The sequence below is a fragment of the Bison bison genome, unplaced genomic scaffold (genome assembly GCF_000754665.1).
Source record: "Bison bison bison isolate TAMUID 2011002044 unplaced genomic scaffold, Bison_UMD1.0 scf7180017864473, whole genome shotgun sequence".
NCBI lineage: Eukaryota > Metazoa > Chordata > Mammalia > Artiodactyla > Bovidae > Bison > Bison bison.
The window spans coordinates 17,035,895-17,048,103 of record NW_011495034.1 but is presented as its reverse complement, the minus strand read 5'-3'; the positions used below and the strand labels follow the sequence as shown (position 1 = coordinate 17,048,103).

Genomic DNA, 12,209 nt, shown 5'->3' with positions numbered 1-12,209 from the left:
TCCCAGGGTTAGGAAGATCCCCTGGAGGAGGGCATGGCAACCCACTCCAGTATTCTTTCCTGGAGAATCCCCACAGACAGAGGAGCCTGGTGGGCTCTAGTCCATGGGGTCGCAAAGAGTCAGACACGACTGAGCGACTAAGCACAGCACACAGCACACCATGCACTAAGCAGCAGGGATACACCAGTGAAAGGTACACCAGAAAGAATCCCTGCCCTCACTGATCTAAGCTTCTAGTAGGGGTGACAGTGAGCAAGGTAAGTAAGTAAAATATGCAAGATGTTACTGAGTGGTCAGTGCTAGGGGGGAAAAGGGAGGGGATACTGGGTATCCGTGGAGGAGGTTTAAAATTGTAGGTAGGATGGCTAGGGAAGGCCTTGGTTACTTGGCTAGAGCTGCATTTATTCAAGGTGACTTTGGAGGAAACTCTGAATGGGACCAGCCATGTGGAAATATGAGAGAAAGGCGATCTAGGGACAAGGAACAGACAGGGCAAAGCCCAGAGGAATGAATGAGTGTGCCTGGGGTTTCAAGGAACAATAAGGAAGCCACTGGCAGAGCAAGACTAGATAGGAAGCTACGGAACAATCTAGGCAAGAGATGATGATGGCCTGAACCAGAGTGATAAGCAATGGTCAGATTCTAGAAATATTGTGAAGGCAGAGGCAGCATTCACTGATGGACCAGTAACAGGGTGTAAGTTCTGGCTAAGCAAGCAACTGGAAGGATGGTTTCCTTAACCACCCTTGTAGGTCCTCCCCAACCCACTACCCCCTGGATTTGGATTTCTATTACTTGCACCACAGCCTCCCCAACTCAAAGGAAGAAATTTAGAAAGCATTGCTATTCAGAAAACAACAACAACAACAACCAAAAAGTCTAAAAAGAAATACAAAAGATAAAGTACTGGTATTTAAAAAAAAAAATTAAAGCTGCACATTGTTTTGCTTTATCTACAATCTGTGTAGGGATTTCCCTGGCTGCCCAGCGGTTAGGACTTCACTTCCAAAGCAGAGGATGCAGGTTCGATCCCTGGTTGGGGAGCTAAGATCCCATACAACTCTCAGCAAAAAAAAAAAGTCATAAACTAAAAACCAAACCAGAAGCAATATTGTAACAAATTAAGTAAAGACTTTAAAAATGGTCCATATCAAAAATAATTTTTTTTTAAAGTCTGTGTATGTCACATAGTTCTACAATTCTCCAATCTTGAAATGATTACAGTAGAAAAATTACTCTGCTTTTCAGGGATTCAGCAGATACTTTTCAGAAGACTGAAATTCCATATATTGTAAATATACTGATTATATTTTGAATATTATAGGTATACTGAAATTCTGTTCGACGTAATTCTGGTACATAGACTGGTACTAAGAAACAGAAGCTTTCTTAGAGAAGAGAAGCATTGCTGGCTTTTAAAAGTGAAAGTGAAAGTCACTTAGTCGTGTCCAACTCTTTGCGACCCCATGGAGTCCATGGAATTCTCCAGGCCAGAATACTGGAGTGGGTAGCCTAGCCCCTCTCCAGGGGGTCTTCCCAACCCAGGGATCAAACCCAGGTTTTCTGCATTGCAGGCGGATTCTTTACCAGCTGAGCCACAAGGGAAGCCGGCTCTTAAAATTTAGGCTACAAACAGATCTCTACTTGATAAAACTTGGTGCCACTTCTGTCAAAGAATTAATGCAACTGTTTAGCATCATAAGCTCAAACTTGCACTCATTTCACTTTTTGTGACTTATTCATTTATTAGTTGAAGGAGAAAACAGACTAAATGGAGGAAAAACATACAAACAATGAATAACAGTTTCACCATGAGCCGTGACATTAAACACTGTGGTATTTGAGTTTAGAGCCAATATTCTGGTCTCTTCACAAAAGTAATGCCTTTCTTTGGCACTGATAGATCATTAAGCATCCATCTCAACTGTTTCAGTGTAAAAAATAGCTTACTATCTTTGTCAGCAAATAACCTGCCATACCTTCAATTAGACAAATTAACTTATATTTCTACCCCAAACTATATCCAGTGTCCTACATCCATTTCACCAGAGAAATTAAAAGTTTTGGCTAGTAACTCTGTTTATTGTGGTATTGGATAGTGTAGCAAACTGAACATTTAAAATATGATTTTTTAAAAAAGACTCTCATATAACTATCACAAAATAGATAACACTGGTTGTCCAGTGGTTAGGGCTCTGTGCTTCCACTGCCAAGGGCATGAGTTCAATCCCTGGTAGAAGAACTAAGATCCCTCAAGCTGTGTGGTGTGGACAAAAAAAAAAAGTAAAGAAAAAAGCTCTTAGGTAACGATCACAAAATACTGAACAGATAACTAAAAGTTCAAGGCTGGTTTTTCCACTGGGCTGTAGATCTGCCTGTTCAGCAGCTTCTGGACTCCGTAAGTGCAAACTCGAACTCATATTTTGCCTCAAACTGCCTGTGCTCTGTACAGCTATCAGTGTCACCTCCACCCACCTAGCTGACAAGTTAGAAACCTGGATTATCTCTGACCATCTCTGTCCTTCATTCCTGTGTCCAACTACTTGCCAGGTACTGCCCACTGTGTGTGCATGCTCCGTTGTGTCTGACTCTTTGCAGCCCCATGGGACTGTAGCCCACCCTGGGATAGAACCCACGTCTCCTGCATTGGCAGGCGAATTCTTTACCACTGTGATATCCAACACAGCTTCCCTGCATCTGACCTCTCCCTTCTTCACTGCCAGGATATGCTTTTTAAAGCCCAAATATATGTCCTTACTTGCTCAAAAGCCTTACTTTTTCTCCTGTTTCCTATGGAATAGCCTCTTAGAATAGCACTGAAGGCTTTCCATCATTCAGTCCACCCCCCCGCCCCCACTGCCTCTTGCTTGGATGATGCCCAGGGTTTAACTTCCATTGGTCACTGAATGATTGCACAGAATGGTCAACGCCACTGAAAGAAGTTTTATTACTCACAGTTCCCAAGAGAAAGGGGCACACATCAAGCCATGCAGGGCCACCTGGGGAAGCACTAGGTTCAGTCAGGAGGCTGAAGGAGGCCCAGACTTTAGGGTGGTCTCTATGGGAAGAAATAGGTGAGGTAGAGTAGATAAGTTTGAGCAAACTTAGGATTGGGTAGTTGGAATCAGGTTGGTCTCTAATTGTCCAGTATTTGGCCCTGGGGTGATTTAGGGAAGGGGAAATATTGGCTTGGTATGTGGGAGTTAGATAAAGGAAGTGGTTGGGATATGGGCTTTGGATCAGTTGCTTTGTCCATGGAAGGCAAGTTGTTTATTACTCCGGGAATTAGCTCATCCTCAAACGAACAGTTCTTCCCAGGGCCGCAAGGCCCTAAAATGTCATAGCATCGTAAAGTGTAAAATAAAAAACACGATTAATATGCATTCCTTTCCCATGAACCCCCTGTTCATAGCTCTAGTTGCCCCAGAAAATGTCCTTTATGAATAAGTTCTGTAGTGCCTCTTTCAACTCTTTGCCACCACCCAGAGCCCTGACTGAGTAACGCCCCCAAGTCTGGTACCATGTAACATGACCCCTCCTTGGTGCTCTCCCCCTGGACCAGTAATGGCCCTGGTCACAGGCAACCACTCTCTAGAGAGGCTGGTCACCTGTGACCAGTGTGACCTGCCTGAAAGAGATGAATTGGGCCGATCAGATTTCCTCTTTTAAGGATTTAAAATGAGAGCCATAAAAAGAGATAGCAAATTGATGTTAAGATGAACTGGGAGGTTCTTAAGTAGCCTCAGGACCCTTGCAAACCATGTGGCTCTGTGTGTAAACCTTTCCTCCCACTGTAATCTATACCCATTCCAAAATACTACAAATAGTCCATAATAATGATCTGGGGCTAGTGCTAGAGTTCTGCTGTGTTTTGAATGTTTCTTTCAAGTACCAGCATTAACAGAGATTCACAGAGACTGACAAAATGTAAACTCAGACTGGATCAGGTCAGTGAGGGAGGGTGCAATGAAGCCCCCAAGTGTGTTGCAAAGTGTTTTAAATTTCATATAAACATTTAAAGGACCACGGTCTAGTGCAAATACATTTTGCAGCTTCAAAGCAATCTCCAGTTTTATTTAAAGTTCTCACCCCGGACTATGCTATGCTATGCTAAGTCACTTCAGTCGTGTTCGACTCTGTGTGACCCCAGAGATGGCAGCCCACCAGGCTCCCCCGTCCCTGGGATTCTCCAGGCAAGAACACTGGAGTGGGTTGCCATTTCCTTCTCCAATGCATGAAAGTGAAAAGAGAAAGTGAAGTCGCTCAGTCGTGTCCGACTCTTAGCGACCCCATGGACTGCAGCCCACCAGGCTCCTCCAACCATGGGATTTTCCAGGCAAGTGTACTGGAGTGGGGTGCCATTGCCTTCTCCGTCTCACCCCGGACTACACTCCTGAAAAAAACACTTTGGGCGGAGCCAAGTACTGCTCCTCCTCCTCTGGGTCGCGCAGAACCAAATCCGCAGACTTTGTCGATTGCTTCTGTCTGGTCAGACCAGCCTGGATCGACTGCTCCTGTCTGGCCCGTCCGCGGGCGCGGGAAAAGAGCTTGAATCCAATCTGACTGCCGCAGCGACCTCCTCAACCTTCACAATCCTGACCAGCCTCAGCCGCCTCCTCCTTTTACATCTCTGACTCCCGGAGGTCTCCCGAATCACGAGAGTGGAAACGAAGACGCTCAAGCCGCCGCCATGTCCGAGGCTTATTTCCAGGTGGAGTCGGGTGCGCTGGGTCCTGAGGAGAATTTTCTTTCCTTGGACGACATTCTGATGTCCCACGAGAAGCTCTCGGTGCGTACGGAGATCCCCATGCCGCGCCTCGGCGCTTTCTTCCTAGACCGGAGCGGAGGGGCCGAGACTGACAATACTATCCCGGAGGTAAGCGATCGCGTCTGGAAAGACTACAACTCCAAGTAGAACTTGCGGGCTTTGGGGCGTCGCGTAGCCGGGCGCGATGCCCTCTGGGATATGTAGTTTTACAGTACAGGGAGGCCGAGCCGAACGCTGAGTCCTGTTCGCTGCGCGCCCCACTCCCACCCCCAAGCCTTCGCGACCCCTATGGAAACTAAATTTATACTGGGTCGTCAGGCTCCCTCCAACACGGATTTCTTTTTTGAAACTATCCAAATTCAGCAATGTGTTTTCACCCGATGTGTGTTGATGCTTAAGGATCGGCGCCTACGGACCAGGGTTCTGGTTACTTTTTGCCTTAAAGCAAAACAACAGTTTTGGTTTCCGTAGAAGCAAATGATGTCTGGGAGCTGCAAATTGCTATATTCGTTCCTGAAATGATGATGGCATCAGCAACCAGTTCCTGAGAGCTTTTAGTGCTGGGATCTATTACCCCTTTAGTTCTTTAACAACGCTATAGTCCCATATTGTTACACGTAAAGAAATTGAAGCCCAGATATGTTGAGTAACTTGGCCAGGGTGCTAGGGTCTTATTGTAAGTGGTGAGCTGGGATTCGAACTTAGAACTGCATGACTTCAAATTCGAGTTTGTCCCAGGAACATGGCTTGTAATGGTTCTTATTTTTAAGTATTTATTTGGCTGCGTGGGGGTCTTAGTTGCCACATGCGAACCCTTAGTTTTGGCATGTGGGATCTGGTTCCCTGACCAGGGATGGAACCGGCCCCCGCCCCCTACCCGCATTGGGAGCTTGGAGTCTTAGCCACTAGACCACCAGGAAAGTCCCATAATGGTTATTTTTTAATTTCCTATTTAACCCAAGTTTTGTTTCAGTTCAGTTCAGTCGCTCAGTCGTGTCTGACTCTTTGCGACCCCATGAATTGCAGCACGCCAGGCCTCCCTGTCCATCACTAACTCCCGGAGTTCACTCAAACTCATGTCCATTGATTTGGTGATGCCATCCAGCCATCTCATCCTCTGTCATCCCCTTCTCCTCCTGCCCCCAATCCCTCTCAGCATCAGAGTCTTTTCCAGTGAGTCAACTCTTCGCATGAGGTGGCCAAAGTACTGGAGTTTCAGCATTAGCATCATTCCTTCCAAAGAACACCCAGGACTGATCTCCTTTAGAATGGACTGGTTGGATCTCCTTGCAGTCCAAGGGACTCTCAAGAGTCTTCTCCAACACCACAGTTCAAAAGCATCAGTTCTTCGGCGCTCAGCTTTCTTCACATCTTCACATATGAGAGTCCAACTCTCACATCTATACATGACCACTGGAAAAACCATAGCCTTGACCAGACGGACCTTTGTTGGCAAAGTAATGTCTCTGCTTTTGAATATGTTATCTCGGTTGGTCATAACTTTCCTTCCAAGGAGTAAGTGTCTTTTAATTTCATGGCTGCAATCACCATGTGCAGTGATTTTGGAGCCCCCAAAAATAAAGTCTGGCACTGTTTCCACTGTTTCCCCATGAGGTTGAAGCCAACTTTTTCACTCTCCTCTTTCACTTTCATCAAGAGGCTTTTTTAGTTCCTCTTCACTTGGGCATTTTTGTTTGGTCTGTTTTGAGTTATTTTTATCAAAGTGAGACATATGCAAAGTTTAAAAAGCCAAATAATACCCAAAGATTTATAGAAAAAAATAGGAGGCCCTGCCTTGCTCTCCCTCATGTCCTTTCCATTTCCACAGGATCTGTCTCCTTTTTTCATAGTCTCTTCAAAATTCACCTCCATATTTCTAATTAATGTTCTTAAATTTATCTTGAGTTTTTAAACATTTAGACATTATTTTTTGACTTTCCATTAGAGTAGTCAATTAGTTGGTTCTCTTACACACTGATAAACAGAGGTGTACCGTCCATATTTTATTCATATTTCCTTCATTTTTACTAAATGTCCTTTTTCTGTTCCAGGTTCCCATCCAGGACACCAAAGTGCATTTAGTAATTGTGTGTCCTTAGGCTCCTCTTGGTTTTGACAGTTTATCGGACTTTCCTTGTTTTTAATGACCATGAATTCTGTGGAGTGCTGGCGAGGTATTTTGTTGAGAATATTCCTCATTTGGCATTTGTCTGTTGGTTTTCTCATGATTAGACTGTTTTGAGGCGGGAGACCATAGAGGTAAAGTGCCATTTTTACCACATCTTAACAAGGGTACATGCCATCAGCATGACTTGTGTTGATAGGAACTTTGATCACTTGAGCTATGTGGGGTTTGTCAGGATTCTTCATTGTAAAGTTACTCTGTTTTCATTGTAAAGTTACTGTTCTCTCTGGAAGGAAGTCATTATGTACAGCTATACTTAAGGAGAGGGGACTTACGGTCCCCTTCTTTGAGGGCATAATGTCTACATATACTATTTAGGATTCTTCTGCGTGGGAGATTTGTGTAGGAAGGTTTTTACTGACGTATTTCATTTCATTCATAGACACAGGGCTATCAGATTTTCTATTCTAGTTTTACTATTGGTACATGGTTTTTTCGCCCTGGGAATTTGACTGTTTCACCTAAATTTTCAAATATAGTGGTATAGTGTTGTTCAAAATATCCTTTTACTATCTTTTAAACATCTGTACAACTATAGCTGTGTCCTGCTTTTTATTTTTGATATTGAGAAATTATGATCTCTTTCTTAAGTAGTCTTACTAGGAGTTTATCACTTGTAGCAGTTTTTTAAAAGAACTAAATAATGGCTCTGTCAGCTTTCTCATTTGTACCTTCATTTTTAGGTCATTTAGTTCTTATCTTAATTAGTTCTTTCCTTCTATTTTCTTTGGGCTTAATTTTCTTTGTTTTCTTGCATCCATTCACATTTTGAGATGGGTACCTAGGTCATTGATTTTTCACCTTTCTTTTTTACATTTTTAGCTGTGCTTTTCCTGTAGCTTTAACTACATTTCACAAGTTTTAATTTGATTTTCTAATTTTCACTGTGAATTCTTCTTTGACTCATGAATTATTGAGAAGACTGGTGCTTAGGTCCAAACATCTGGGGACTTTGCTACATACAGTTTGGATTTTGATTTCTGGCTTAGTTCCACAGTGGCCAAACAACATAGTCTGAATGATTTCAGTTTTCTGAAAGTTAGCATTTGCTGTAAACCGTAGCATAAGATAACCATTTGGTTTGTGCTTGAAAGGGCTTCCCTGTGGCTCAGTGGTAAAAATCCATGTGCCACGGCAAGAGACTCAGGTTCGATTCCTGGGCCAGGAAGATCCCCAGGAGAAGGAAATGGCACCCCATTCCAGTATTATTGCCTGGGAAATCCCATGGACAGAGGAGCCTGGCAGGCTACAGTCCACAGGGTCACAAAAGAGTTGAACATGACTTAGCAACTAAACAACAGCGATGTGCTTGAAAAGTTCGATATTGTGAAGTCATGGTCTGCAGTACATAATATATATGTAAATTAGGTGAAGTTTTTGTTTTGTTTAGATTGTCTATGTTGTTCTTGATTTTTTTGTTTGCTACTTCTCATTTACCAAAAACAGATATGTTAAAATCTCCCATGATGATTATGGATTTGTCATTTTTCCTTTTACTTCTGTTGATTTAGACAGATATTTCTATTTTTCTGATAGATTTAATGACCATTTTATTATCAAAGGTCCCTCTTTATCTCTAGTAATGCTTCCTTCTTTTGGTTACTGTTTGATAACATTTTTTCCATCCTTCTATTTTCTGTTGTCTGCAATTGGATAGTTTTTATTTACGTTAGTTAGGAAAACCTTCCCTTTGTGTCATATTTTTGTTCTTCACTCTGTTTTTGGTATATAAATGCTTTTTCTCTCTCCATTCCATCATGACATAAAACTTCAGCCCACACAGTTCATTTCTTAAGTCACAACTACATCTTCTGTGTTTGGCAGTCATTCCCCTAGAGAGAACAGGCAGTACTGATATTCATTCATTCTCTCAGGTCACGTGCATAGTAACACATTTACTACGTTACTTGTCTTTAAAACCTACAATGCTGTGTGATACAGGGCACAAAGCTTGAACTCCCTTTGTGGCTGGCAAAGGGACTGTTTGACAACAAGCGGCGGATCCTTTCAGTGGAACTTCCCAAGATCTACCAGGAGGGTTGGAGGACTGTGTTCAGTGCAGACGCCAACGTGGTGGACCTCCACAAAATGGGACCACATTTCTATGGGTTTGGCTCCCAGCTCCTGCATTTTGACAGTCCAGAGAATGCCGACATCTCCCATTCTCTCCTGCAGGCAAGTAATTGACATGAAAACCTATGGCATTGCACATGACTCAGGAGATAGGCGTGCCAGCCACCAGATGTTACTCTTACCCAGGGGAGTGTATGATTTATGCGATCAGTGTATTGTTATTCTAGGTCAGCCTACAGTTAGGCTGTGTTTGCCTATTATATATACATGTAACTATGACTTGTGTGCTGCTCTGCATATTTGCTTGCTAAAAGTTGGAACCAACAGGAAATCCTGGAAATAAGAAAGGGGTATAATGGTTCATCACAGGTGATAGGCAGAGGAGGCTCAAACCTCCTTCTGACTGAGTCCCAAACCAGATTCTTGCCTTTAAGTGTTCAGGGATTTTAAAAAAATGTATCTGATTTCTCTCTGGCACTTCTTCTTCAGACATTTGTTGGACGTTTCCGCCGCATCATGGATTCCTCCCAGAACGCTTACAATGAAGACACGTCAGCACTCGTGGCCCGACTAGATGAGATGGAGAGAGGCTTGTTTCAAACAGGGCAGAAAGGACTGAATGATTTTCAGTGCTGGGAGAAGGGGCAGGCATCTCAGCTCACAGCTTCCAACCTGGTTCAGAACTACGCAAAGAGAAAATTCACTGACATGGAAGACTGAAGGCCAGAAGAACACAGAATTTCTCCCTGTAGACTTATCCCTCCGTGCGTCCTTGATAGGAGCCAAGTTGACCTTGTAAAGGGCCAGAATCATGTCCCATCTTGTGGCTTATTCCCTGTAGCAGTGTCAGGAGTGGTATGATCTGGTGGGGAAATGACATGCTGGGGGTTGTCTCTGGCCCTCTGAGTCTTCCAGGACTGTCCTATCTGCTGACCCACAGCCTAGGCATCCTTAGCCCAGGAACCCACAGCCAAGGTCCTTGATAAAGAAGGATCATTAACACATCACAATAGAGTTAGAACCGGGATTCATTGTGCCTGGGAGTTTGGACAGCCTTCGATGTCCAGTTTCACCAGCTCCAAAGGATGGATACAAATGGACCTTCCCTGCCTGTTTGTAAGATGTCCTCTTGAGCTGAACTGCCTCATCTTCCTTGTGGTTGTACAAAGGACAGTACCCCTGGACATGCTGGCTCTCCTTGTAAGTATCTCCTGCCACCTTCCTATGGAGAATTACCCAGTTTCCAAAAACAATTGCCAAGAATAAGGAAGGAAAAGGGGAAAGGCCGATGAATGGCCTGGCTTTTACTAAAGAGAAGACATTGTTTTCCTTTTCTGTGATGAGGGCTTCATACACTGGACTTCACAGAACTCTACAGTCAGCCTAGACGGGAAATGGTTAAACAGCTTGTTTTTGCCTCTGAGATCCTCAGTTACTTCATGCCCTCCCTAGGAAAGCTGTCAGAGAGTCCTTTGGAATTGCAAAGTAGTTATTAAAGGGTGTTAACCAGCCCTTCTTACATTGAGATCAGGACTTCAGTGTTGCTGATTAAGAGCTCTGTTTGAGGAGCTTAGCATGGCAGACGTGAGTGGGCAAGAGACCTCGGTCGTGGTTTTTTCCTCTTCAAGAAATTTTGCAATATGATTATATAGTGGATTCCTGACCAGTTACCAAGAGTCTCTGTAAGCAACCACAAAACTCTTTCCTTGGAGATCAAGGAGGAAACCTCAGCAAGTAGGAAACAGCATCCCTGGGACCCACTGGACCTTTTGAAGGACAGTTACCTCCATGCCATGGCTCCGCTCCCAGCTTCCCACAGCCGGTGAAAATCACTTTTGTCAGTGGAAATCACAGTGGAATTTGGGTCTCCAGATTGTGCAGATGTCTAGATGCAAACTTAGAATGTCAGAAATGTTTTTTAAATGCCTGTTTTAAGATGGAACTGATGTTTTTAAAGGTTGATTTTGGTGCTAAATAAATGATCCACTTTGCACATGAATACGTTCTGTACGAGTGCTATTTCTGGAACTTGAGTACTACAGATGATCCGACAGAGCTCTCAGAGAATTTTATCTTTGATCATACTTGACAGTAATGCCCAAATAAATCCATGTTTTAGCAACTGCTCTTTTGTTTGCACAATACTCATAAATATGAGAGACATTCCCTATAGGGATGGGCTGTGTCCTAGAGAAGAGGGACTTCCATTGATGTCACAGCATTCACATGTAGCCCAGGCCCCCAGAGATAATTCAGAGTCAGTGAGAAAAGCATATTATTTAATTTTTGAATTCACAGACAGCTTTGTTTGTAAAGTCAGTCCTAAGGCTGCTACCATTTTTTTTGCCACGCCACTCCGCATGTGGGATCCTAGTTCCCTGACCAGGGATCGAACCTTGGAGTTGTTGCTCAGTCTTTGACTACTGGACCACCAAGGAAGTCCCTGGTACCATTTTTTAATTTTATTAGAGACAATTTTTTGCTCAGAGGCCACATGTCAAGAATATGTGAGTACGCACATGCAAAATATATTTCATTTTAAATTCTGAACAAATTATATTGCAAGGAGCTTCTGAAGCCCCATCTCCAAATTACAGATTTGCCTTCAGTTCAGTTCAGTCGCTCAGTCGTGTCCGACTCTTTGCGACTCCATGAATCGCAGCACGCCAGGCCTCCCTGTCTATCACCAACTCCCGGAGTTCACTCAAACTCATGTCCATTGATTTGGTGATGCCATCCAGCCATCTCATCCTCTGTCATCCCCTTCTCCTCCTGCCCCCAATCCCTCTCAGCATCAGAGTCTTTTCCAGTGAGTCAACTCTTCGCATGAGGTGGCCAAAGTACTGGAGTTTCAGCATTAGCATCATTCCTTCCAAAGAACACCCAGGACTGATCTCCTTTAGAATGGACTGGTTGGATCTCCTTGCAGTCCAAGGGACTCTCAAGAGTCTTCTCCAACACCACAGTTCAAAAGCATCAGTTCTTCGGCGCTCAGCTTTCTTCACATCTTCACATATGAGAGTCCAACTCTCACATCTATACATGACCACTGGAAAAACCATAGCCTTGACCAGACGGACCTTTGTTGGCAAAGTAATGTCTCTGCTTTTGAATATGTTATCTCGGTTGGTCATAACTTTCCTTCCAAGGAGTAAGTGTCTTTTAATTTCATGGCTGCAATCA

The 12,209-nt window shown here is 43.7% G+C and overlaps 2 protein-coding genes across 2 annotated transcripts in view; both read left to right on the top strand.

Moving 5' to 3' along the window:
- The first annotated feature begins 4,380 nt into the window (after positions 1 to 4,380).
- Positions 4,381 to 11,025, top strand: GINS3 (GINS complex subunit 3 (Psf3 homolog)). The gene is made up of 3 exons (XM_010861842.1): positions 4,381 to 4,876; positions 8,895 to 9,128; positions 9,516 to 11,025. The coding sequence occupies exons 1-3, from the start codon at positions 4,691 to 4,693 to the stop codon at positions 9,744 to 9,746; spliced, it is 651 nt and encodes a 216-aa protein (XP_010860144.1). The 5' UTR covers positions 4,381 to 4,690; the 3' UTR covers positions 9,747 to 11,025.
- The window catches only part of NDRG4 (NDRG family member 4), a 100,454-nt gene continuing 93,074 nt past the window's right edge, over positions 4,830 to 12,209 (top strand). The window contains exon 1 of the mRNA XM_010861843.1: positions 4,830 to 4,876. The gene's annotated coding sequence lies outside the window, so the exon portion shown is untranslated. The remainder of the gene's footprint in view (positions 4,877 to 12,209) is intronic.

Coding starts and splice junctions, on each gene's coding strand:
- GINS3 (XM_010861842.1), top strand. CDS start 4,691: ATGTCCGAGGCTTATTTCCAGGTGGAGTCGGGTGCGCTGGGTCCTGAG. Junction 4,877..8,894: donor CTGACAATACTATCCCGGAG/GTAAGCGATCGC, acceptor TGTGTGATACAG/GGCACAAAGCTTGAACTCCC. Junction 9,129..9,515: donor TCTCCCATTCTCTCCTGCAG/GCAAGTAATTGA, acceptor CTTCTTCTTCAG/ACATTTGTTGGACGTTTCCG.